Source organism: Manis pentadactyla, chromosome 12 (genome assembly GCF_030020395.1).
Source record: "Manis pentadactyla isolate mManPen7 chromosome 12, mManPen7.hap1, whole genome shotgun sequence".
NCBI classification, from domain to species: Eukaryota; Metazoa; Chordata; class Mammalia; order Pholidota; family Manidae; genus Manis; species Manis pentadactyla.
The window spans coordinates 33,667,545-33,694,451 of NC_080030.1; the positions used below are offsets into that span (position 1 = coordinate 33,667,545).

At 35.8% G+C, this 26,907-nt stretch overlaps 1 protein-coding gene across 1 annotated transcript in view; it reads right to left on the reverse strand.

Moving 5' to 3' along the window:
• The window catches only part of PACRG (parkin coregulated), a 437,202-nt gene that overhangs the window by 364,716 nt on the left and 45,579 nt on the right, over positions 1-26,907 (reverse strand). The window contains exon 2 of the mRNA XM_036886762.2: positions 15,890-16,024. Coding sequence (XP_036742657.1) covers positions 15,890-16,024 — 135 coding nt within the window. The remainder of the gene's footprint in view (positions 1-15,889; positions 16,025-26,907) is intronic.

A 26,907-nucleotide genomic window follows, 5' to 3' on the forward strand; every position in this document is an offset into this window, starting at 1 on the left:
GGTGCTCCTGTATTGTGTGCATATGTATTTATAATGGTTATATCCTCTTGTTGGACTGAGCCCTTTATCATTATGTAATGTCCTTCTTTGTCTTTTGTTACTTTTTTTATTTTGAAGTCTGTTTTGTCTGATACCAGAATTGCAACACCTGCTTTCTTCTCTCTGTTGTTTGCATGAAATGTCTTTTTCCATCCCTTGACTTTAAGTCTGTGCATGTCTTTGGGTTTGAGGTGAGTTTCTTGTAAGCAGCATATGGATGGATCTTGCTTTTTTATCCATTCTGTTACTCTGTGTCTTTTGATTGGTGCATTCAGTCCATTTACATTTAGGGTGATTATTGAAAGGTATGTACTTATGGCCATTGCAGGCTTTAAGTTTGTGGTTACCAAAGGTTCAGGCTTAGCTTCTTTACTATCTTACTGTCTAACTTAACTCACTTGTTGAGCTATTATAAACACGGTCTGATGATTCTTTATTTCTCTCCCTTCTTATTCCTCCTCCTCCCTTCTTCATATGTTGGGTGTTTTGTTCTGTGCTCTTTTTAGGAGTGCTCCCATCTAGAGCAGTCACTGTAAGATGCCCTGTAGAGGTGGTTTGTGGGAGGCAAATTCCCTCAACTTCTGCTTATCTGGGAATTGTTTAATTCCTCCTTCATATTTAAATGATATTCGTGCTGGATACAGTATCTTGGTTCGAGGCCCTTCTGTTTGGTTGCATTAAGTATATCATGCCATTCTCTTCTGGCCTGTGGGGTTTTTGTTGAGAAGTCTGATGATAGCCTGATGGGTTTTCCTTTGTAGGTAACCTTTTTTTTCTCTCTGGCTGCCTTTAATACTTTGTCCTTGTCTTTGATCTTTGCCATTATAATTATTATGTGTCTTGGTGTTGCCCTCCTTGGATCCCTTGTCATGGGAGTTCTGTGTACCTCTGTGGTCTGAGAGGCCATTTCTTCCCCTCGTTTGGGGAAGTTTTGGGCAATTATTTCTTCAAAGACACTTCCTATCCCTTTTTCTCTCTCTTCTTCTTCTGGTACCCCTATAATGCGGATATTGTTCTGTTTCGATTGGTCACTCAGCTCTCTTAGAATTCTTTCATTCCTGGAGATCCTTTTATCTCTCTCTGCATCAGCTTCTCTGTGTTCCTGTTCTCTGTTTTCTAGTCCATTAATGGTCTCTTGCATGTCGTCCATTCTGTTTTGAAGTCCTTCCAGAACTTGTTTTATTTTTGTATTGTCCTTCCTTAGTTCTTGCATATTTCTCTGCAAGTCCATCCGTATGGTTATGACTTTTGTTTTGAATTCTTTTTCAGGAAGATTGGTTAAATGTATCTCCCCAGGTTCCTTCTCAGGGGAAGATGTAGCAGATGCCGAAGCTGTCTGGGTTAGTCTTGTCTGGATCATATTTTTTTGCCTTTTCATGTTGACAGGTGCTATTGACTGTCAGCTGGGAGGGCCAAACTTTTCACTTGCTACTGGCCTTTCTTTACTGGGACAACTGCGACCCCTAGTGGCTTGTGTTGGGTAATTGCGTGTAGAGTGGGTCTTTGTGTCTTGCCCGGCCGGAATGGAGGAATTTCCCTTTCTGTGGGCCTGGTCTGCCTTAGGCTGCATCTCTGCTTTTGCAGCGCCCGGAGGGTTAATGGACAGGGGGGCTGTTTGGCTGTTTACCTCTGTAAGGGGTCTCAGAGCTGTTGCCCAGGGGGTTAATGCGCCCAGTTTTCCCTGTAATTTCCAGCCACTGGGCGGTGACCTGTGTTGTTTTTGTCCAGCTGTTATGTCCCTGTCCCTTTAAGACTTTCAAAAAGCACTGGCTTTTCTTTGTCACAGGGGCATCAGCTTTGGAACCCGCTCAGAGGTCTTGCTGCCCTGTTTCCCTAGTTTCCAGCCCTCCACGCATGCACTGTGTCTGCGCTCTGGTGCGGGTGGCTGAGGCTGGGTGTTTAGCAGTCCTGGGCTCCCTCTCCCTCCCGCCGGGAGCTGGGGGGAAGCGTGCTCGGGTCCCGCCGGGCCGGGGGTTGTATCTTACCCCTTTCACCAGGCGCTGGGCTCTCACACATGTGGATGTAGTCTGGCTGTTGTCCTGTGTCTTCTGGTCTCTCTTTTAGGATTAGTTGTATTTGTTGTAGTTTCAAAAATATATGTTTTTGGGAAGAGAGTCCCACTGTCCTACTTATGCTGCCATGTTGGCTCCCTCATATTATATTTTTTAAAAATATAAAGGAAAAAGAAAAATACAAATAAAAGAACAATCTCTTTTTTACATACACATATACTTCTTTACCCAAACAACTATTCAAAGATAGAAATTACTTAATAAATCTGAAGCAATTCTATGAAGGATAATTTATAAAAACTAAATTCTCTTCAATACAATGTTCCACTTTGTTGGTTTTAGAAAATATCTAATGATGTTTGGCAATATTTTATATAACTTATTGCAAATGGAAAGCATTTAAAAGATGTTTTTCAATTGGTGAGTTATGCTTCTGAAGAAATTCCCTCTTAACAGATATGAATGATGAGAAGATAAAGGTCTTCATGGGATCATCCCACCCATCTTAATCTACTGGTTAAGTTTTACAGAGTAAAAACTGAAATCTTAACTCCATTACTCAAATAGAAACAAGACGTCTATGTTCACATGCATGCACATATACACATACACACATTATGTACAAATGTGAGAACTGTGGCTTGGCACAAAATCATTATAAGCTTTTTCTTTGTGACTTTTCCAAGTCCAAATTTTACTATCTTCAAAAAAGATCTCATAAATGTCTGTATGATTATGCACATACACATACACATAAAAGCATGCAATATACATTAGATGATTACATTTGTTTAAATAAAAGAACTTCAATGAGAAATAAAAAAGTATTGTATTTCATCAGTTTTTTCATGTAGGAAAATTTTAAATTGCGTCTTACAAGGGAGAAAGATTGTATCTCAGAACAGTTCTTTCTCTATAAGCCAAGTTATTAAGCCAACTGAGAAAACAATCCTACAGAAAGACCTCTGGACAATATGACCAAAAATGCTAGAAATGCTGATGAAAAGTGACAGAAACACAGTCATTTTTGAAAGGAAGAAAGGTAAATACCAAGTTCCCAGAAAGGCAGAGGAAACTCAGATCTTGAGTGGTGAGCAGCAGCCTGGTGAAGATCCCTACAGACTGATTTACATAAAAATTATTTCAGACCCTGCCCTCTTGGGGTTCTCTCTTGAAAACACATGGCAGGGATGACTCTACATCCCAGGGTGTGAGGGATTCCCAAGGAAAGTGTGTTCCACAACAGGCAGGCTCCAAGTTAAAACATAAAGCACATGAGGAAATTCAAAAAAAGCTCAGATTAAGAAAAAGTGGGAGATTCAAATAATACCTCGAGAACTACAGGCAATAGATTAATGTGAAACAAGCTTTAACTGACTATATTTGTAATATGTAACCTGATAAAGGCAGTAAGAGAAACTGTAAAGCAAGAAAAACATACAAGAAGGAACAGACAAACTTTTAAAGAAACATAAATAAATTCTAGACTTAAAAATTCACTGAAACTGAATTTAAAAAAAAATTTCAACAGACAAGTGAAGCAGTAGATTAAACGTAATTGAAGAAAGTGATTTATTAACTTGGAAGACAGCCTTGAGGAAATCACCTAGACTGACACACAGTGAATTAAAGAGATAGGAAATGAAAAAAAAGGAGACTAAGAAGAAGGTTATTGTCAGTAGTCCCACATGTATTTAATAGGGACTCCAGAGTTCAAACTTAGATCAGATTGAATCCCAAATTGCATAAATATTTAAAATTCACATGTAGGTAAAAACATAAGAGGATATGTTTCAAGACACAGCATAGAATTTTGGAGTCAGTGATTCTCACTGGTACTTGAGCTTGCCACAATATGTAGATATATAAGTATGTGGGATCAATCACCCCAAGGACATTTTAAAGGCAAGTTTTACTATTTGTTTATATAATCATAAATAGACTGAAGTAGGAGAAAAAATAAAAAATGTCAGCAAACTGTATTCACTGAAATATACACATTTATGAACCGGTAAAAATTTTGTAAAGGCTCTCAATTAAAAAAAGTTGTCTACAGAAATTATTGGAACTAGATCGTTTAAGTAGCAAATGCTTAACAAATACTGAGAAAGGATTAAGAATTTATGAATTATGCAAGAGGAAGTAATTTGATTTAAGATTTGTACTCTTTGGACACTTTTCAGCTTCTTTGTTTAACAGTGATCTATTCTAGTCAATAAGCCTCTTAAGACCAGAACCCATATCATCCAGGCTACCAAGTGCACCAACATGTCTTATCTAGTATAGATACTCATTTCTTTTATGAATTGATGAACCACTATTGTCTAAGCTTTGATAAGATTACATTATTTGACTATAATGATATATAAAAGTGGACAAAACTAAGTTGGACTTAGATGTTTTAAATAGTCTCTGACAGTGTCTCCCAGCATGCCACAGAATTACCTATGAAGATACAGAAAAAGACAAAAATGCAACATGCAGCTGAAGGCCAGGTATACTAATGAATGCACAGGCAGAAATAAAAGGAATTTCTACAGATACTGAAGCCAATGTAATGGGACTGAAAAACCATAATTCATAGTCAGCTCATGTTTTGCAACCAGAGGTAGCTATCCAAAAGTCAGGAGGTGATTTTCTGATCTCTTCTACATTTTCTGGCCCTCAGAAATGTAAGGTCTGGAACACACCTGGTTACTGGGGGAAGGGGGCATGGACCTTGCCATCATCCTGCTTCTTTGAAGTAGTTGCTTTTTAAGACAGGGTGCTATCCACTTCCACTCTCATCCCTGACAATATCACACCAATTCACAGTCGAATCTTGGGAAACAACTGAACAGCAAGTAGGGGCAGAAATTCCTGGTAGCATGTTGCATTACATCCTGGAAATGGTAATGTGCCTCAAAATCAAACTTCTACAGGTAAGGGCAGAGGAAAACACAGTTCGGTACATGTGCATTCTGGAGATCATAGGTGTTCACCTACTTCATCTTAGTGTCAAAAGTCACAGAAGATTGCCTTTAAGGTCAATACAACAGGACCAGATGTAGCATGTTCATGTCAGACACTGGTTATTGGTTAGGAGCTTGGCAGTCTACCTAAGTATCAATGATAAGGAGACTTTACCTGTCCATAAGCAAAGACAGAATGAAGTAAAGCACAACTACATGCTCTACATCTTGACAAACATGAATTCTAGATTGAGATAAAACTGAAGTTAAATAAACAATAACATATGGGTTTTATAAATATTCTACAAAAAAAGAGGAAATGGAATGTCATCTTACAGACTTAATGATAAATCCTTTTAAATTCACTACTGCAGAAATCAGTGATTTTTAGAAATGGGTATGTTCAAGTATTCAAGAAGCCAAACCTTTATGAAAGAAAAACAGAAATGTAAGAATAGGGCTAAGCAAAACAGAAATGAGGTTTTTACTCTTAGGGAGTAATCAGATATATTTACAAGACACAATATATACAAAATGTACAATGATGTTGATAATAGGATTGCTTGTATTAGCAAAATATTGAAGAAAACCATTACTATCTAAGAAGACATTAATACTCAATAATATGGAATTGGTTAAACTATGGAACACTCTAGAGAGTCCCAAAATGCTTTTTAAAGTACATATTTATTGCTGTTAAAAGTATGGTTATGACTTATAATTAATTTTAAAAAGTTATAAGGTATGGGTGAATGTTTTTAAAATTTGCATATATACATAGATTTGCAAATGCAGAGAAAAAAGGGTCTGCAAAATTAACACTGACAAATTAATAGAGGCTACCTCAGAGTTGTGGAATTATATTTGATTCATATTTTTTATTTTTGCTTATCTGAGTTATGAAAAAAGACAAGTCAGAACATTTTCTATGATAAACTTGCTTATACAATAATTTTTAAGCCAATGTGTAAAACTGTATGAGTGAAGAAATGAGCAATAGTAAAATTTGGACTTCAGGCAGTAGTAGACACATTGATACTAAAGAAAATAGAAAATAAAAGCTCTCCTACAAGATTTAGAAATGAATACAGATGAAAATATAGAGGAAATGATAAAAATGACAAATATAATGATAAAATGATAAAAATGTTTAACCACATATTTGTTTTAAGAAAGAAAATAGAAAAACTGTAACAAATAATAATCAGTGACATTATAGAAGAAAACTTTTCTTACTTGAGAAAATGTTTCAAGAAGTTGACAGAGTAATATTAAAGGATAGATGAAAACAAAAGATACACATGGAAGCAACTTTTATAGAAAAACAGTGAATTCCCCAAGCTATCAAACAAAATAAACAAGTAAACAAAACAGATCAAAGGACTACAAATTTGACTGGTCTTAATTTCTTAGCATCATATGTTAGAATACAATGACATTACATGTTTCAGAGACTTGGAAGGAAACAGTTGTAAATTAAGAATGCTAATTTGAATCAAATTGTGTTTCATGTATGAAAGTTGAAAATCTGTATTTTCACAATATTCAGAATTCAGAAATATTCAACCCATGTACCTGTTTTCTTATAAAATTGCTTGAAGATTTACATGAATAGAGAGAGGTAAATCTAAGACCTCAAGTAATGGGAATTTATGGTTTGAAAGTTTAATGGTTTCCCTTATTCAGGCTGGAATACAGTCTTAGAAATTCTGTAGGATTTTTTGTTGTAAGGGATCTGTCTTAGATTAGGGGCAGAGATTGGTTTTATATATTGATTCTGTCAGCTATTTTTGTTCACTTTTATGCTTTTTCCAAAAACAAGAAGTATGCTTCATAACCTTCTTCATGAAATTTGTTGCTATTCTCCAAAAATAGACTAACAACATGTTCACAATGACAAATCCACTTATGTGGTTGGCACCAAAGTATATAAATTGCTTAAGGAGAAACTGGGCACCCTTGCTGAAGAAAAGGGATATATTTTTTCCAAAGTCCTTGAGTAATGACCACTGAAAATTTTAAAATGCACATTAAATTATGGTTGCCTTTCTTGTTGTTACTGTTGTTAAGTTGGAGAAAACTGTTAATCATTAATATCCTGTGGCAGTTATGTACATTATTAATCTCTTGTAATTAGGTACTTAAATGTTCCTTGAAAATCATCATATAAAACACAACTGCAACAAAGTAAAAAACATACATGAACTAAAACATCAATATACTAAAACTTGTTATCTCAGGATGAATGTTGTCTTCCAATACATCTTATCCATTTTTCAAATTTTCTAAAATAGACCTATTACTTTCAAGCTAGAAAAGTCAGAAAAATCTAAGAATAAGTGCATACAATTTTTAGATACCATAAGACAAATATTTTTATAAAGTGTTGTATATGCTATGATCTCAACTATGCACAAAGAAAGATAAGCCAGAAATACTTTCAAAAATCTTTAGTCTCATTCAATGAATGGTGTAATGATGAGTGATTTACTTATTCCTTTCACTTTTCCAGTGTTTTCTTATTTTACAAAATAAACATGTATCTATTTCATATGGAGAATGAAACTTTATAAGTAGTAATGAGGATAAAATTTATATATTTTTTTACAGAAGTTCAGTATCCTCCAGTTTTAATTTTCACATAGAATTTTCAAGGTCAGGGTAACCTTTCTGATAAAACTAAAATATAATTTCCTAAAAATGCTGCCTCAAATATGGATTAAAGTTGATACCATTATTCATTAACACTTTATTTAGATTTTACCTGTAGAAGAAGGACCAACTTTAATATAACTGCAGGGGACTGAAAATTCACTAAGTTTTCAGAAGCCTCAAATGTAAAAAGGCACTTTGACCACTCTCAATAAAATTGCATCAAGCTAAAAGAACATAGATTGTCTTTCTTAACTATCATACCATCATCAACCTGATTCCATTTGTCATCTGCCAAAGAACTTTTGATCTCATAAATGCTTCAGTAAAGAAAAAAATATGTGACAAGCAGTAAGATACACAGGGAACCATTGATTAAATAACTAATTGGAACAGAACAGGAGATTTGCCCTCCAGGTAGATACAGAAAAAATCATCGAAGTCCAGTGTTTGCCTCCAAATGGAACTTTCTGACAAGAAGCAACACAGTTTCAGATTAAAGATTAGAGTACTGATACTCCTGAAATGGCCACATTTATTGCTGGGGGGTGGGGGGGGGTGGCAGCAATGCCACTTCTTCCTGGGAGAGTGAGTGACAAAATGATGTCTTAGCAGTGGCACCCTAACACTACTGTTGGACTGTTCCTACTCTTCAATGTGGGGTCGTTTAACTTAAGAAGCAGGAGCGATTTGTTTCTTTTCTAGTTGTCAGTCCGCTGAGATCTGAAACTTACAACATTGCTTGTTTCCCTCGGGCCCCTGGTAATGTGAATTGTCTTTAGCCCATGCCACCAAATCATTGTCACATAGCAGTGGTCGACCTTTCTTTTCGATCTATGCACTTTCCAGGAGTTATAAATCAGTTGACTTTCAAGCTCGATGAGATGGCATATGCCCTAGTTTGAAGAACAGATGGAAGCTTGGGGGAAAATTGTTTCTGCAGGCTTGCTACAAGCAGCCCTGCTCCATAAAAGTGAACCATTCGCACTAATTTCTCACATAAATTATATAGGCAGCAGGGAGCACCAGCCCATTCAGCAGAAAATCTTTCATCTAGCTTTCAGAGGTCATCTAACCAATTTAAATTAAAGTTATTCCTGCTACATGGCTGTATATTCATGCTGTACACTGTTAAGACATAGCAATTTACATCAAATAAAAGAATGGCATTAATTGTGCATGCAGTTCCCTCCTCCAAAAAGCACGAACAGCACATTAATTGCAACAGGATTATTTTTTCAAGACTTCTAGAATAAACTTTGTCTATTAATTAATCACAGAGGAATTAATAGTGGAAATGTGGCAGTTCTCTTTAACAAAAATCAGGTAAACTGTCACTTCTCTTATAAAATTTGCCTTACAAATTCTACTCAAGTTTGCTGTCCAAACTCAAGCTTTGGTGGTTACCAAAAGACACAGAGGTCCAGGACATTTCTAGGAGAACATTCATTTTTTTCTTTTGTAAAACAAATTATACAACTCTTAAATAAATTGGCTGAAGATTCCAAAACTCAATATCAGTTTTACCTGGGGGGAGAAGTCAGGCAGGGGTGGGGATAGTAGATACGGTATGAATTTTTTGAATACAAGAAATTGAAATATTAAGAAATTGGAGGCACCAAAAGACTAAATTATTCATCAAAAGTATAGAATTTTGAGAACAATACACAGATGGCTAATGGATCAGGTATCATATCACAGTGTGACTTACTTCAAAATGTAATACTATTTTCCTAGTAGGAAATTATCAGTTATGTCAATGAAAACAGTCACATTGATAGAGCTTTTTATAGTTCATGAATACCAATGCTGCTAAGAACTGAAACAAACAAACAAACAAAACATACCAGAGAAGAATTCTGAATACAGGCATATTAGCAACTAGAGGGTCAACATGGAATTAAAGGTGTTGGCTAGCCATTGTGAGTAAAAATTTTTTTAATGAATTTAAGCATACAATTAATCTTTGCTCACATAGCATTTTCTTTACTTGGATATTCAAATTGGACATATATTTTTAGTCACTTAGAAAAATGAAGTTGTCCTTTTGTAATTTAAGAGATCAGTAGTCATTGGGAAAGCATTTACTTATAATCTAAGGAGCACTTTCATGACAAAGGTCAACCCGCTGAAAATGTTACATTTAACTTGGACCGTGCATTCAAATTAACTTAATTGGTATTAATCTTACCATTTTGCTCCTGTAAGACTTGGTTTCTATGGCTAATTTTTAATCAATATTCTTTGAAGTATTTCATGAACATCTCAAAATATAGTTATTTTGTTATGAAATAAAATTTCTTAGAGCTCCCATAATTAAAACAGGCCATAGTAATCATCTAGTACATGATTGTCACTTACAGAGACAGAAAGGAAGGTTTACAGAGTTAGAGGCATGGGCATGAAACAGTGTTTAGAGAAGTAAAACTGAAAGATAATCAGCTCTGGTGTGCTTTACAATTCATTCAACATAGGTCACAAGGTACCTACTCTGTGCCAGATACTGCTCTAGGCTCTGGAATAGATGAGTGATAAACCCAGAAATACAGACAAAGATCCCTGCCTTCATAGACTTCAAGATACGCCATTTTTAGAAACCTTGATATTGACATTATTGTAGGTCTGTATCTGATTTTCATTTTCTCTCATCTTTCTTACTATATGCTAGCTTTCTGTTTATAGCCCTTTTAAAACAACTTAAAATCTGTTAGTAGTAAAGCTGAGTATAAATATACAAGTCAATATATTTATATAATTTATTGGTTAAAAAAATTAGAGAAGTATGTTTTTAGTTACCTAGTTAATGTTAATTTATGAAGTCACTTTTAATAGAAAAACAAAGTTGTGTGGTCCAAGTTTTAATCAACAAGTAACTACAGGGGAAAATATGTTCCCAGCCAGGGGAAAATAACCTTTGAAGCCGAAATCAGTCAAAGGGAGAAATAAAGTGGGAGAAACCCGTTTATTGCTTACAAGCAGTCGTCCTCTTCTGCTCACCTGTGCTCTCACAATCCAGCTGCAAAAATGGACCCCATCCAGCCTCTCCAGTCCAGATATGCCCTCACTTCCTCTTGTAATCACCTATTAATATGGAGATGGACTGCTTCTCTCCACCCCTTCGAAACACCTATTTATATGGAGATGCACTAAGGCCAGGTGAGAGATTCTGGAAATACTGCAATTTTACCTATAATGATTAATACTTAACCTAGAGAGAAGTATGCTTTCATGATGCAAGTGTGTACATCTCCAATGGGCCAGTGAGGAAGTATGTCCATTTTCACCTATACCTGCCTATGTGTGCCAGTTCCAACTTTATTAATTTTATTTCCATAAAAATAGCTACTAAAATAATTTACATATCAAATAAAAGATAGGAAAACAAGAATGCAGAAATGCTACTTAGTGACAATGCACCACCACATTGCCAGATGAGAGATTGTAAGGTGCTGAGAGAGAGGCATTGGAGGCAAAGTACATTTGGGGCTTTTCCCTTTTTGAGACAATTTGAGGATTTATAATTTTACCTGTACTGGAAATAGGGTTTGTTTTCTAACCTGATTTGGCCAGACAGTTGTAGGGTATGGATTTCTTATTTAAAGTTCTCTAATACCTGGGACACCTTTATGCATGTTCATTAGAAATTTAGTGAAAAACCATTCTTAGTGTATGTCACATTCTGCCATGTAGCATGATGTCATGGACAGAAAGAAAAAGGTGGTTTCTATCAACATCTACTACATCAAAATGCCTGTAAACTGAGGGAAGTTAGAGACACCATATTGTAGTTGCAGCTGTTTTCATCTCCAAAATGAATGAATGGTTCATAATAGCATATTGGTAATTTTTAAAAATCCAATGTGACTATGATACTTTTTTCTAGCTCTTTCTGCTATTGTCTATAATTGAAGTGGCCATTTTAAAATAATTTGTATTCCCATACTATTTTAAGGCAATATAAATTATAATTCATAATTATAATTTATAATAAAATTATGGATTTCATAGTGCTACTTATGATTCATAGTGGTGCTTTTCACTAAATAGGTAACAATTATTATTCAAGTTCATTTGGGTGACTACTCCAAATAACTTCAGATTTTTGCCCCAAATAGACAACTAGGATGGTACTCTGGCTCCTACTCCAAAATCGACCCTGGAGAAACTATAGGGAAAAATGTGCATTCCAGGAAGTAAAAAACAAAAAGAGGAAACAAGGAGGAAGAGGGGGAGGGCAGGGCGAGGTGGGGAGAAGGGGAGCAGGAGAGGATGGGGGAGAAAACTGAGGAGACCTGAAGTCTGTCTTAAACTGAGCTGATGGAGGCAGAAAGCAGTGTCAGATCTACACAATTCATATTCCCCTATGACTCACACTTTAATGTCTGGCTTTAGTGCAATTCAAAACTCCCCTCCACCAATGGACCACCTTCTACACTTACAACCCTTTTTATACATTCTTTCAGGAGCAGAGGAGAAGGCCACAAGATGAATGTTTAGCAAGTTTGCATAACATTTCTTTTCTCTTCAGAGTGTCTGCATGGAAGGCCTTGTGGGTGGACCCTACCCCACCCCGTACTCTCCTGGTTTGGGATAGGATTCATTTTACAGAAGTACAGGAAACTGAATGGAAGTATAAGCTATGGAAACTCAAACACAATTTTAAAATGTATGTTGTTCATGCTGATTATGTGCTTTGTAACTTATCCACAATGGTTAGCTTCTTCACTTCTGTTGCATATACTTGGATATTGATGATATCAGCAACAGAATAAAGTAATGTGTCCTCAGTGTTAGTAAAGTGAAGAAAAATACAGAGGAAGAAGATTAAATTTTTTTGTTTAAGTAGTTATTATGCTTTTTATGGAGTTAACCATTGATAATCAAGAATACTTTATAGCTATATTTAGAAAACGCACATTTGAAAATTAAAAAAGCATGCCAAAGCTTGCCTAATAGATTTCATATTTTAGATCATATCTATTCATCATTGATAGATATTTAATTTGCCACCAATAAGTATTTAGAAAATTCTACCACAAATATTTTGCAAAACGTTTTGCATATATACCAAGGAATGTATGGTAAGTATAGACAGCCATGACAAAAAAATATATATGGGTCCTATTTTTTCATTTTAATAATTATTTTCACATAGCTTTAGTCTTCTATCTGGCTAGCAGATTCAGGCATTTATTTTTGACTGCCATTATCTTAATCAAGAGCATCACTCTTTAATATGGTAACCATGTGGCCATTTAAATTAAAATTAATTAAAACCGAAAATTTAGTTCCTCAGTCTCACTAGGGACATTTCAAGTGTTTAATGGCCACATATGGCTAGTTGTAATATACTAGACAGTGCAGACACAGAACACTGTCACCACTGCAGAAAGCTGTATTAGATACTGTATTGATCCTTAGTGGTGCCATTCAGAGCAGACTAAACTGCATAGATTATGGCATTTGGTCTGCCCTGTTGGTCTTAAGCAAATGATCATTTTCATGTGTGCTGAACTCCGATGGCAGCTGAGGATATAAATAGAGATATCTTGACTGGCATAGACTTTGTCCTATCTCTAACTCTTAATTCTATTTTACAACTTTATTAGGTCATTTCTAAGATATTACCATAGAGTGCTTTTGTTATGTCAAGAATATATGGTGATTTCTCAAACAGTGATGATCAGGTCAGCTAAAACACAGGAGGTAGGGCATCTGAGGTCTTGGGCAGGGATCCTCTACAGCAACTTCACAGGCTTGAACCTGAAATTCTGGAACAGCCCTCATCATGGTTCAGGGCAGTGTCTAAGTATGTCAGTCTCAAAGCTCTTGGAATTCTAATGAAGAATTGGGCCTTCTTATCACTCAATTACACATGCCATTTCAGGCACTCACAAACCCACTTGGAGTTTCAGGGGTGTCACAGGGTATGTGGAGAGGGAACAAGCATCTTACGCAGGAGCCTCAGCAAAGGGCAAGCTACAGCGTGAAGATGAGAGCTTCACTTGACTGAGGTCCTTGCATACTGGCCACACGCCCTCTGCATAGTACAGGTCTTGGCTGTTGATTTGTTTTGTTGGGGAGGGGGCACAGCCCTGCCTCCTTCAACCTTCAAGGCCCTTTCCTTAGGAAAGGCATCCTAAAGAAGTCTTCTGCTCCTACCAAGTCCATACAACACATGTGCCAAGGAATAAATATGAATACATTGACAGTTGTCCACAAGCCTATGATTACTAATTTTAATGTTTTGTTTTCAATACTATAGTAGTACAATTGAAATGTGCTTAGTGAAGCTTTAAAAGAAGTTGAGGGGTTATAGGATAAAATGCTTCTTTTAGTGTATCATCCTGCCAGTAGCAGCAAATAAAGTGCTTCCTCTTTTCTGACTTTTTAGCTTGCTGAATCAGTACCACAGCCAACAGTAGCTTAAAAGAATTAATACAGCTATAAAAGGAAAAGCAGTTATATCCCTTCTGACTGCTGGATTATCAGAGATAAAGTAGAATGATTCATCTTATGTTTTCATTATTTTCAAGATGAATTCTTCCTAGTCTCTTGATACTTCTAAAACCTACTCTTAAGATTATTTGAGTAGGTCAAAATAAATCTATAAATTCTTTTTATTGATACAATTTTTTGTGCTACAATTATTTAAAACATCAAAATCCACTCCCTTTTTATAAAGAAATATGGCATATTCTTTTTCTCAAAAGGAACTGAGTTTTTAAAAACCTCTGCTGTGTTCTTCTCTGAAGCAGTACATAGACAAATGAACACAAAATCCATGTAACTGATCAAATACAAACAAACCCCAAAATTACTGTAAAGTTTTAGAAATATTTATGCTAAGACTAAAATATCCAAATTATACTTACTATAATTTTTTTCTCATATGCACACTTTCACTAACAAATTCACAATAGAGATGATTAAAAGCAAGATAACAATGTCCTTCATCCTCCTTAAAAATTATGACAAAATTTAATACCAAGAACATCTTCAGATTATTTCTCTTGCCAAATAATTTCTAATAATTCTAAATTCAATAACTGAGTACCAGATGACTGCTCAGGACTTAGAACTAAGTTTGATAATTATATGAAAATATTTTAAGAAATAGCATAAGTAATGTAGACAACTGTTTTAGTTTTTCTATAAAGGCAGGAAAAGGTTAACTTCAGTGGATCTTTCTAAGCTATTTACTTTGATGGATTCTTCATTTTGATAATGTTATTTTTTTAATGTAAATTTATTTGTAAATAATTGCAAACAATTCCTACCCTCCCCTTCAGACACAGTTGTGGAATTTTTTAGGTACATGGGTCAATTGCTTCGTTTAAACGATGTTTGGCAAAAACGTTTTTGTTTCTTAACCTGATGTCATACACAAGAGCAACTGCTTTTCTGTCTTTAAGCAGAGAAGCCCTTTTAGCTGATAAATATCACCCAAGGCAAAGTGGTTGATAACAAAAATAATTAAATAGCAGAAGCTGTTTTTAGATATCGGCATTCATTTTTCAAATTAAATGTAAAAGCCTTCTTCAGTTAAGAGATTGGCAAGTTTTTAAACATAACATCAGTGAGCCTTTCAGAAAGAAACACAGCCCCATTAGAATGGAGTCATTAGGCAATACATTTATTTTGAAGCCAATTAACCTTTTGTCAGAAAAATGTGCGTGCCGTAATGGTCTCGGCAGCGGAGGTCAGCCTCTAACCGGGCTCGTGTGACAGCCCGACGCGAGGACACGGCTGCAGACAGAGGAGAGCCTGCAGTGAGAGCCGGCCCTCTTTTGTATTCTACTCTGCATTTCCAGGGAGCAGACAATCTTGACCTATCCATTTAAGTAATTAAAACTTCCATTTGGAAGTGTCCTGCAGGAAGGTGAAATTTGGGGGAGATAAATGGCTGTTGCTGTCCGTACCCAGCCACCAGTTTCATCATTTGATGGACTGCCTGATACAGGCTGGGTTGCCAGGTTCTCATAAAAATAGAGATGAATTGGGTAGCAGGCAATTCTCTGAGGCAAAGCAACTCTGTCATTTTCCTTTTTGCAGGCTGTAATTTAATTGTTAGTCAAGGTGGACAGCTGACACCGGGGGGCTTTCTCTAAGAGCTTACCCACCATCTTCCACTGGCTGAGAAAGCACTCGTTTGTTTACCTAGCCAGGCTGGTTTGGCACAGGGAGATGTCACCTCACAGCCCGTCTGCCTCTCCCAGCTGTACTCCGACTCACCTTCCATGCTATTTTGTTTCCTTTCGAATCTTGCTCAAGGGCAATTGGGAAGTCTCCTCGCTCATAAAATTTTCGAAATGCTGTGGGCTTGGTTGGTCTTTCTTTAAATGCTCCTGCAGCTGGAGGGCCTCTCACCTTCAAAGAAAAAAATCAGGAATCAGGATTTAAAACATACTGAAAGACTTGGTGAAAAGGCCTTTTTAAGTTTCAGTTTGCATAAAATATTCTGGAAGACAAAGACCAAACTATCTAATAATGAGCCACAGAAATCTCACTAATACAAGCGTTTGGAGAAGAAAATTATTTTATAATCACTAGTAAGGATTTACTTTATTTCAAGCTACTTAAGAAAGCTAGGAAATGTCACTTAAAAAATATCACTTTATAAGGAATATAAGCCTGAACTTTTGTTTCAGGAAAGCATTTTAATAAAGGCATTTAAGTGCAGAGTGTTGAAACTTTTAGGATTCCTATCTCATGTCTTATATACTTTGTGGAATATTGAGGTAATAAATTTAAAATATTTCCTTTAAATCTTTCTATATACATAAAATGATAGGATATGTTCTCATGAATGTTAACAACAAAACTATAAGAAAGTCATAAAATTAAGTAATAATACAAGAGTTCAAAAAGAAAAATGATGGTCTACTATGTGTATATGTAGCATATATTTAATAATATGGATTTATGAGGAAGTACACATTAGAATAGATTACATGAGAATCTTTCATCCCCCCAAATTGAGATTTTTATCAAAGAAGAAATATTTCATTCTCAGTTATTCATATTGAGTACAGTGGGGATGGCACTATTGATTGTCTTCATTCATTCATTCTTCAGTCTTCCTGATTCTTGGTGAGATGACTGATTTTTCTATGAAACTGGACATTGGTGTATTTTGAGACTCTGGATCATAAACCTTCTGTTATAGCTGTTTTATTTAGACATGTCTCTGGCAGAGATGTAAGCAAAGGTGCTACCTCTTTATTGCCAGGTCAGGGTAGTTATCCTGGTACCCCACCTGGCCTCTGTGGACCATGGTGGAGGAAACTCCTCATTAATTCTGGGTGAAGGTGGGGCCTCCAGTACCAGCAGACCTACACTGATGCCTCCCTGACAGGCAGGGGTAAGTGGGCCCCATAACTGCTCCCCACACTGATGCCACAGGTGGAGTGGCCTCATTTCCACTGAGCAGTGATGAAATTGCTGTCCCTCCAGGTGGCATCCTCTGACATCACCCGAGAGGGAAGAAGGAAGTTTCTCTGATTACTGCTGGCTGGGTTGGAAGTCCAAGCTCCCCCCATGTGGTCTTCACAGACACTGTGTGTGTTGGGGCCTCTTTACTATTCTGGTTGAGAAGAAAGACTCAAATTCTTCATTTAAAAAATTCAGCTACAACCATTATTTAGATTTTCTGTCTGCTCATCATCTGCTAACCATCCTTTTCCATTTTTCTAGATGCCAAGTTGTTAATTATGCTGTTGACAAGCATCCCTTCTGTTTAACTGACCTAAAATTTGCTTGAGATTCTCCATCTTTCTCACTTTCCTTTGTTATCTTAAAACTGATTTCTCCTTTTCTTTTGTCTCTTATTCTAAATATACTCCACTTTTCCTGATTCAAAGAATGAACACATGTTTCTCTAAGAAGCCTAAAGGATTTTTTATAGATTGTTATAGATAACTAACACTTTCTCTTTCTTCCCATAAATTTTCATTGATTCCTTACAGAAATGATTCCATGCCTACAATTCCATGGAAAGTCTTTCCTTAGTTTTACAAAATTATCCATGCTAATATGTAATAACTCAACAGTGAGGAAATTCTTTCTTTAATATCTGTTTTCTTCGATTTTTATGTTTCTGCCATTTACTTATTTTTAAACACTGTATTTTTTGGATTCTGCTATAGATTCATCCCAAGTTAACTTTTGGCATCTCCAAAGTTGTAATTTGTAAAATTGACTAGAATATTCTCAGTTAGACCTGTTAGTTCAATACAGGAATTCCTAATTTTATATGGATGCTTTGTCACTATGTCCCTAGATGATATTTTTCCTGTTCCAAATACAAACGTACCACTTAAACCTTATAAGGAGGACATAGTTTTTTTATATTCTGCACATAATCTATTCCAGCATTCAAGATAATGCTAAAAATCTGTACATGAAAAATCAAGTGAAATATATTAATTTCTACAAAGGTAATAAAGATATTATTACTAGAACTCACATAGATGGATGTAGCTTCATTAAACAACTTTAAAAACAAGCAAAAAATGCCAGTAAGAGTCTTTATGTAAGTCCCATATTTTTAGAAGAACAACTGTAAATTTTATTTAATGTCTTAAGAATTTTATGCTAGTTTATTATAAATAATATAGAGCAAACAAGGAACCATAAATCAAACTAGGTTTGTGGAAAAATGCAATTAGGATTTGCCTGGATGGTAGGGACTATCCGTAAACCAATTAGGAAGAATGGATGCTGCAGCAGATTGCTTTTAATAAAATCTAATGCACTTGGGAACCAAGATATTGAATGCACTTTGAAGTGACTATAGATGACAGAGTACTTTATATGCCTACATTTATTGAATGTACTGTAATAGATTTAAGACTTAGATCATAGTATCTGTCATATGGTCACAAAACTAATAATAATTAGTAGGAAGGCTCTCCAAATAATTTTACATCATACAGTTTGAAACTTTCCTTTTCAGTAGTTGTATTTTTTAACATAAATTGAAGCTGCCAAGAAAAAAGGCTTTTAAAAAACTTACATCAAGTGGGAAACCCACATTGTGCTATTCTAATTGCTCCATTTAGCCAACTCACTAACACTGAAACAATAACATGTAGGCATTAATTTCCTATTTTCATCAGCTTCTACCTGAAATGTGGATTCATGAAAGTATTATCGTTAAGCAGCTGGTAAGCCAGGGTTGTATTGTTCCTGTCTCTGTATTGTATTCAGGCACTGGAATGTTAGCCCAGGACAGGCAAATTTGCTGCCAACAGCCTGACTTCTGAGTAAGCAGTATTGTCATTCAATGTCTGCCTATTTGCTAATTGATTGTTTTCATGTATCAGAAATGTTGCAATACCTAAGGTTACCAAACAACCAAGAAGATGCTTGGCAAAGTATTATAATTAGCAAATCTGACTGTAATGGTAGATGGGGTACTTCAAAATTAAAAAGTGAGCTCTTATTAACAGATAATTTTTTTTCTAGAAGATTTAACAATATAAGAATTAAACAATATAACAAAACATAATGATAGTAATATTTTTGTTATGAACAGCCAGAAAAGATAACAAATGGTATATATGGTAAAATATATATTTCAGTAAATATCCAGTATATATAGATATACTGTGGAGTCCTTTAAAGTCAGGCCTATCAGTAACAGTGAGTGGCAGGGTAAACTTCTAAGTGATGTGGGTAACCTGTTTTAGGAAGCTTATCCACTGAGGTCCAACAGGGTGGCCTGAAGCCAGGAGAATGTGGAGTCAAGATGATCAGTCTGGATTTTACTGCAGCAGTCCAAGCATGAGATGGCAAAAGCCTTAAATTAGGCTGGCATCAAGAATAGTGACAAAATCCCCTAATACTGTGTTCATTGTTTTCCAAATGTTATTGGTTTCAGTTTTAACAAAAACTATATGAAATGATCTGAAACAAGTATAAGTCTGGGGAGAGGAAATCCCAGGGCAAAATACCTCTAAAACTGAAATCAGTCAAAGGGAGAAATAAAGTTTAAAATCTATTTATTGCTTACAAACTGCAGTCTGGGGCTGTTTCTCTCTCCTGCTCCAGCAGAAGCCAACCAGCCCTTCCCTTAACCTCTCAGGTTCAGATAAGCCCTCCTGTTGCCCAGGTAATTACTCATTGATATGGAGATGAATACTCTCCACCCCTGAGGAACACCTATTGATATGCAGATGCACTAAAGCCATACTTCTCTCCACCCCTGGGCTAACATTTGGGGATGCACTAAAGCCAGGCAAGATATTCTGAAAATATTACAATTTTACCCACAACAAGGAACTCAAAATTTAGATATGCTCACTAATTTGGCAGAAATCACAGACTAAGGAATAGGAGAGAGAGCCAATGCTCCAGCCCTCAGTCTCTATAGGACATGTTCTCAGTCACTATACTAGAGGGTTGGGTTTGTGGAAAAATCTTAAGGGGAATTATCTAGGGCACATGATTCATTGAGTGAGATAATCTAGAGGCAGAGATAAGACAGGCTTCTGAATACAAAAAAAATGCAAATAATCAATTTGCTTATGTTCTGTAAATAATAAACTGCAGAATGGGGGGAAATCTTGAATCACTTAACTTCTACTACCTATTAATAATTTTGTACTTTCTAGGCTTTCCAAAAAATCTATACAAATACCCTACTTTCCCACTTTTATGTCCTTTCCATTTAGTGTACTTTTTCACTTGGTGTGATATGTTTTGATGTTGCTGTTGATATGAAAATTTCATGATTTGTAGTTAAGCCATATTCCACCAAGTATTTGCAAATATATGTAGAATTTGTATTAATTCTAATTTTTTTGTCTTTTATAAAATTATGTTTATAATTCATAAACATCTCAAGCATATTATATTTTCTACATTTCACATTATTCCCTTATTATTTACTTGATATTATTTCATACAGTTCCCAATAATATGATATAGTAAGATCAAAATATATATGTTATCATTCTTGATAAAAATTATTTGCTGATTACAGAGAAGAAGCCAGTTTTATGTCTTAGTCTCCTTGGGTTGCTATAATAAAATACCACAGACTGGATGACTTAAACAAGAGAAATTGTTTTTCCCATAGTACTAGAGGCTGGACATCAGAGATCAGGGAGCCGGCAGGGTCAGGCTCGGGGAGAACCCGTGCTCCGGCTTGCAGACAGCTGCTTGCTTTCTGTGCCCTCACGGGACAGAGACAGAAAGCTCATTTCTCTTCTCCTTAAGGACACTAATCTCATCACAGAGGCTTTCGTCTCATGAAGCCATCCCATAAACCTTACTACCTCTCAAAGGCACCGCCTCCGAATACCAACACATTGAGGGCCTCAACATATGCATTTGGGTGGGGAGGGGGGACACAAACATTCATTCTATAACATCTTCCTATTCATTCATTTAGATTACTGTGTTTGGCAGATGAGGATAAATGTTTTCTCATTTAGTGTAAATGCTATATGCATACATTTGTGAGTGTATGTTCATGTCATTTTCATATTAATATCAACTTGCATGAGCTTTTCAGTCAAAAGATATAAACCACTGGTTGAACTCACTGCAAATATTTTACCATCTTTGTTTTCTGTTTTTACTTATTTAACATTTAAAGGTTTTAATTGAGGGAAAATTCCTTTGCCTTCCCGCCCCCCCCACCTTATTTTTTTGTGTGTGTGTCTAGCATTACCTTCTGTATATCATTCCCCATTGACCGTACAAAGAATATTCTAATTGGCTAATTAAATCCTATCCTTTATCTACTTCCAGTCCACACATGAATTCCCATTGACATGCTGCACAAAGACATTTGTGAGCTGGCTGTTTAGCTCTATGGTCACTGCTTCAGAGGCGCCCAAGCATGAGTGATGCCCAAATACTGGCAGTCCTCAAAACAGGCCCCGCACTCTTTGGTCTCTGTGACTTTGCTGCTCCATCAAACTGCTATTTTCCATCACCCCTTCACTCCCTTTTCCCTTCCTTCTTTTTTTCTCGAATAACTAGGAACCACCTTCATGACTCAACCCAAACATCACCTCCCCTAGGAAATATTTCCTCAGAAGCCACGTCTCTAGGTTAGGAAGGGAGATTAGGTCCTTCCTTATATTGGGCTTGAAATGCCTATGGGACACACTAGACTTGGCCTAGATCATTGGAACACTGAATGGAGGTTATTAGGGAGATAGAGACTATAGCAGCATGATGGGGTGGAAGTATGTAGTGAGAAAAAGGTTCAGAACCAGAGAGACTACCTGAAGACTTAATAAGTGGATTCTGCAGAATAGAAAGAATAATCACAATGGTGGCAAGAAAACGGGGATGGAATGGTATCACAGAATCAGTGAATGAGAGGGACAAGGAATGACACAAGGAGGTCAGTTAAGAAGAGGTTCTCTTGATGCAGGGCAAGGACCTGTGTCAAGCATCATAGTTAACTTTTCCTTCCTATGATGAAAAATGCTGAGATATAAACAGTATAGTAAGAACAGGAAGGATTCCATTAATTAGCCCAACACTCTAACCAAATGAGCTAAACAGCCAACACATAAAGGAGTCCATTTTAAAGCTAAGACTCCATTTTAAAAAAGGAAGTTAGGAAGTAAGATTCTTTACATATTCTGGCAAACAGACAATAATTCAATCCACTTTGGGGGCAGGGTGGGCAGTCTTGACTGATATGTTTCCAGAGGAAGCTGCTGTCCTGGAGAGGAACTGACCAATTTCTTGTGGTAACTTAATTTTGCAGAATTACCTGGAGGACTAATAATAGAAGAGAAGAGACTTAATGTCTCTCACTGGAGCTAAGCACTCTGAGACCACTGTACAAGTCTATAACCCCTGACCCTTTGAAAAATCCTTAAAAAGAGGGACCCCCCAGCCTTTTAGTGCACCTCCTCTCTGAGGATGGTTGCACTTTTTCTCTCTTTAAATGTGTACCTTTAAATAAAGCTTTCTCACTGCTCAAATTACTGCATTTTGTCTTTTTGCTATTTCATTCTATTTCCAAGTCTCCATCCTACCCCTGGTAAGTAGGGAGGAGTGGTTGAAAGCTCAGATTTTGTCCTGCAAGTTCCCGTTGCCTGGGTGACCTGGACAGAACTGCAGCTGTAGGAACTTGCCTGAAAAATCTCCTTTCTTTGGGAAGTTCTCGGAACATAATCTCACTCCATCCTGTGACTTGGACTCCCCAAATTCTGGGGTGGTAGAGGCTAGTTCCCATGCAGTGCAGATTCAAGTGGACATGGGATGCCAAGTGACCCTGGCTTTAAGAGATGGCAAGGGAATCTACCCTATACCAAGAAAATGTTTAGCAAACTTTGCCTCTGTACCTCTGCATTTTCCTGCTCTCAGCTGCCTGCAAGGCTGCTGACATTCATTTCTACTCTGGTTCTAATGAATTCCTTCTTTACTTACACTCTTCTGACGTACTTGAGAATTCTTTCTCTTTCAGAGTCAAGAACCCTTCCCCGTCTAGGTTAAGGTTTCAGCTGGTGCACAGGAAGAAACCTCCCCAGATGCAGCTGCCTGGCAACACTCTGATAATTGGAATCTATAGCAGCATGATGGGGTGGGAGTCAGACTTCAGAGCACTGAGAAAAGCATGGGGAATTTGAATGTAAAACCAGATATACTCTTTGGGAGCCATTGTTCTCTATAACAAGGCATAATTGTTAAAGCAGGGTAAAGCTAATGGTAATTGGAAACGGGAAAAGAAAAGAGTATCAATAGACTTAATCACTATAGAACCAAAAAGGATTTTAGAATAAAAGATATATTTATAACTAACACATTTATCTAAAATGGCCAGAGGAACTTGTGAAGTAAAGTATAGGTTTTTCTGTGTTAGAAACTCATAAATCTGAATTTAAGGACCTACTTCTTAAAAGAGAGTGAAGAAATTGGTTCTAACATAGATCCTACCCATATCATTCACTCACTGAAAAATATACTGAATATATAAAATTTCCAAGTCACAAGGGTTGGTATTATTGAGAACAAAAATATAAGTCAAATATATTATCTTCAAGATTTATATAATTTAGGAAAAGAGGTAGGAATATCTCCCAGACTCTTTTAGAGAAGTAAGCATGTGATAAATGCCATAGGAAGACATAACAGAATTCTGCACACTCAGAAAATGAAAGATTTGGGTTTTAAGACATTGTTACTTTTCATTAGAAAATGTTATTTAGCTTTGCAAAGCACCTAAACATTTCAGTGGAACCAAGCAGAAATGTACTGTAATTTCCTACAAACCTAAATTCTGTACAATTTTAATTAGAAACAATTATCAGAGAAATATGATTGATGTACCATAGATTTGTCTATTTACAACCTTGGTAGTTACTAATGATTAAATCTGAATTAATTCACCCACATTTTCTATATATTTCTTAGATCTAATTATCAGTTATTACCACATCTTGATGACTGAAAATTTACCACTGATGAGAACAATACATATTTTCTCTCTATGAAAACCTTTCACATTAATATGTATATGTTGAAATGTAGCTGTATAAATGGGAAAACTTTGCTTAAAATCTAAGGTTTTGTGATACTTGAAATAAACTGTGTGCAGAAGGCAGTTTAAATATGATTAGCATAAATACAAAGTAATATTAGTACTGTGGATATTATGAGTCACATTTAAGTTAGCATTGTCATATAATGATTATAAAAAAACAACTTACAATGCAGTTTTTTGGATGGTGGAATGAGAAAGGTACAGTGTTAGTAAAGACAGTAACATGAGTAAAATGAAAAACATTTCCATTGAAAAATTTAGAAGACTTTGGTACTAATTTAACTCTTCCACATGACAATAAATTATACCCTAACTTGTTCTCACTATAGTAGTTTCTGAAGATTCATTCAATGCGGATGCATAAGCATGTCATGGAGGAGCTGTCACTCAAGGCTGGCAAGTGACTGGACCATTTGGAGCCTCAGCTTCCTCATGTGTCAGACTAAGAAGTTATACTGTTGACCTCTAAGATCCTCTCTACACCTCTATACCCTAACATGTGTATCTATTAGTTCAACAAATATTGAGGACACACAACATTATTAGAGAATTCAGCCACCTGTAAAGCTCAGAGGAACCTCAGAGGGCACACCAACTTCTTGTTTTACTCTTTATAAATTGAAACCCAAAGGGGCTGTGGAAACACATCCCTGTTTACATTTCAAGGCTTATTTTTTCAGGTCTTTCACCTTAATAATAACTTCAGCTTCATAGATCCCAGATTTCTTTCAGGCTAGGATATAAGAAGTTGACTTTAAAATGTTTCTGCAGTAACCGTATGACATAAGGAAGTTTCAAAGATTTCTGAGTAAATAATGGCTGCATCATTTTAAATTTATAACTAAACTGGAACACACTTGGAACCAAGATTTTATTTCAAAATCTTGTCTCTGTAGTCTGAAATGGTTCTGAAAGCAATGGTTAGACTACACAGCTTCTTTTAAATTGTTTTGTTTAAAGTAATAGGCATCGGTGGTCCTTTAAATTCTCTGATGTAGAATAAAAAAGAAAATTGATAGTCCTTCCTAACAAAATGAAGTGCAACAATCAAATGACAAAAATGAAACCTTGACAGCTGAAGGCTAGAAATGTTTACTCAAAGGCTGCTCTCTCCTTGCAGTTAAATATGGGGAAAGGCCACATATTTAAGTGCCCACATGTGATTCCCACTATCAACTTGTCTCTAGAGAGTCATCAGAGATTTCAATTTAGACTATGCTGTTTAGCAGCTGTCTTGTAGAACTGATAAAATGCCTGAATGACTGAGACAGCTTGGCTAATACACTGTCACACCTAACATGAAGGCCAAGGAAATAAGCGAGCTAAATGAGCTAAATGGGAAAGGAGAACAAATGGATAAGACTTTAAAATATATTCTATTCCTCTTACACCTTCAATGTTGAAAGCATGGTAAATAGTTTATATCTAAACATATATCTTCTGTGTCTTGCAACAGAGTTATTTCCTACTGCATAATTAGAGTAAGAATGTTATTTTTGTACATGTGAAGAGGCCATTACTATTCACATTTCATATATCATGAATATTTTAATAGAAAATTTTAAATCTTTGTGTCTAATGATGCAAACTGATATTCACCAGAAAAAAACTGGCTATTTAATAGAAAACAATTTTTGGAACTGTTTACAATAAAATATATTTATATTGCTGAAAAGGATTCTGCTTTCCTGTCAGTCTACTGGCTCCCTCTAAAATAAAGTACTTTAAAGTTCATACAATTAACAGATATTAAGTACCCTGATGATAATTTACAAACTCTAATGGTCAAAGGAAGGAAAGAAATGTGCAAAAACATGTATGTTTTCACACATACAAAGTATGTGTATTACAACTTAACTGGAAGATAATTTAATAAGAAATACAAGATTAGAGTCTTATCAATCTGGGTCTTTTCCACCATGGTTTCTATCATAATTGGTTCAACCATGGAAGAAATGTTAAGAATGAGAACGGAGAAGCAGAATGAAGATATACATAAATAGTAATGTTGTCTTTCCTAAAGACAGCGATGCATCACATACTATCTAGATGTAATATATTTTTATTTTTATTTACCTCATATTTTTATTTTTCAGCAAATAAAGCATGTTTTTCTTGAGCCAATATCTTTATCTCTGAAAGCTAGCTGAAGTTAGGTCAGTTTGTGGCCAAATACAAAGCCTACTAGTCCAAATGGAGAACAAACTCCTAACTTCTCCCTTATAAACAACAGCCAGTCTTGGCTGTTTGTCAAACCAACTTCAACTGGACACTTACAACTCACCAAACTCAGAAACTACTTATCAATAGCTTCCTTTACGTTCAAAAGTGTTCATTCTTGCATACCTATGGGTGTGTTTTATATGTATGCATGTAATTACATGATTTGAATGGAATTTGTAAGCATGATTTGAAATATGTTAGATATTAAAACTTCATGCAAGCATTCCATATACTAATATGAATAATTTATACACACACACAACCTGGGCCAGTGAGAAGTTTCCTCAACTGTCTTTCCTTTGAAATATGTTACTAGGTCTTTGTTTTTGCTACGTGATGAAATATGAGGTCTTTGACTTGAAAAGAAATACAGAAGGGAGTCAAGAAAATGCCCTTCCTATCAGCATACTTCAGTTCCTTGGTACCTAACAAGTACTAAATCTCAAAAGTTAAAATGATTTCTACTATGAACTTCCCTTCCTTCTTTTTATTCTTAAACATTACACATATA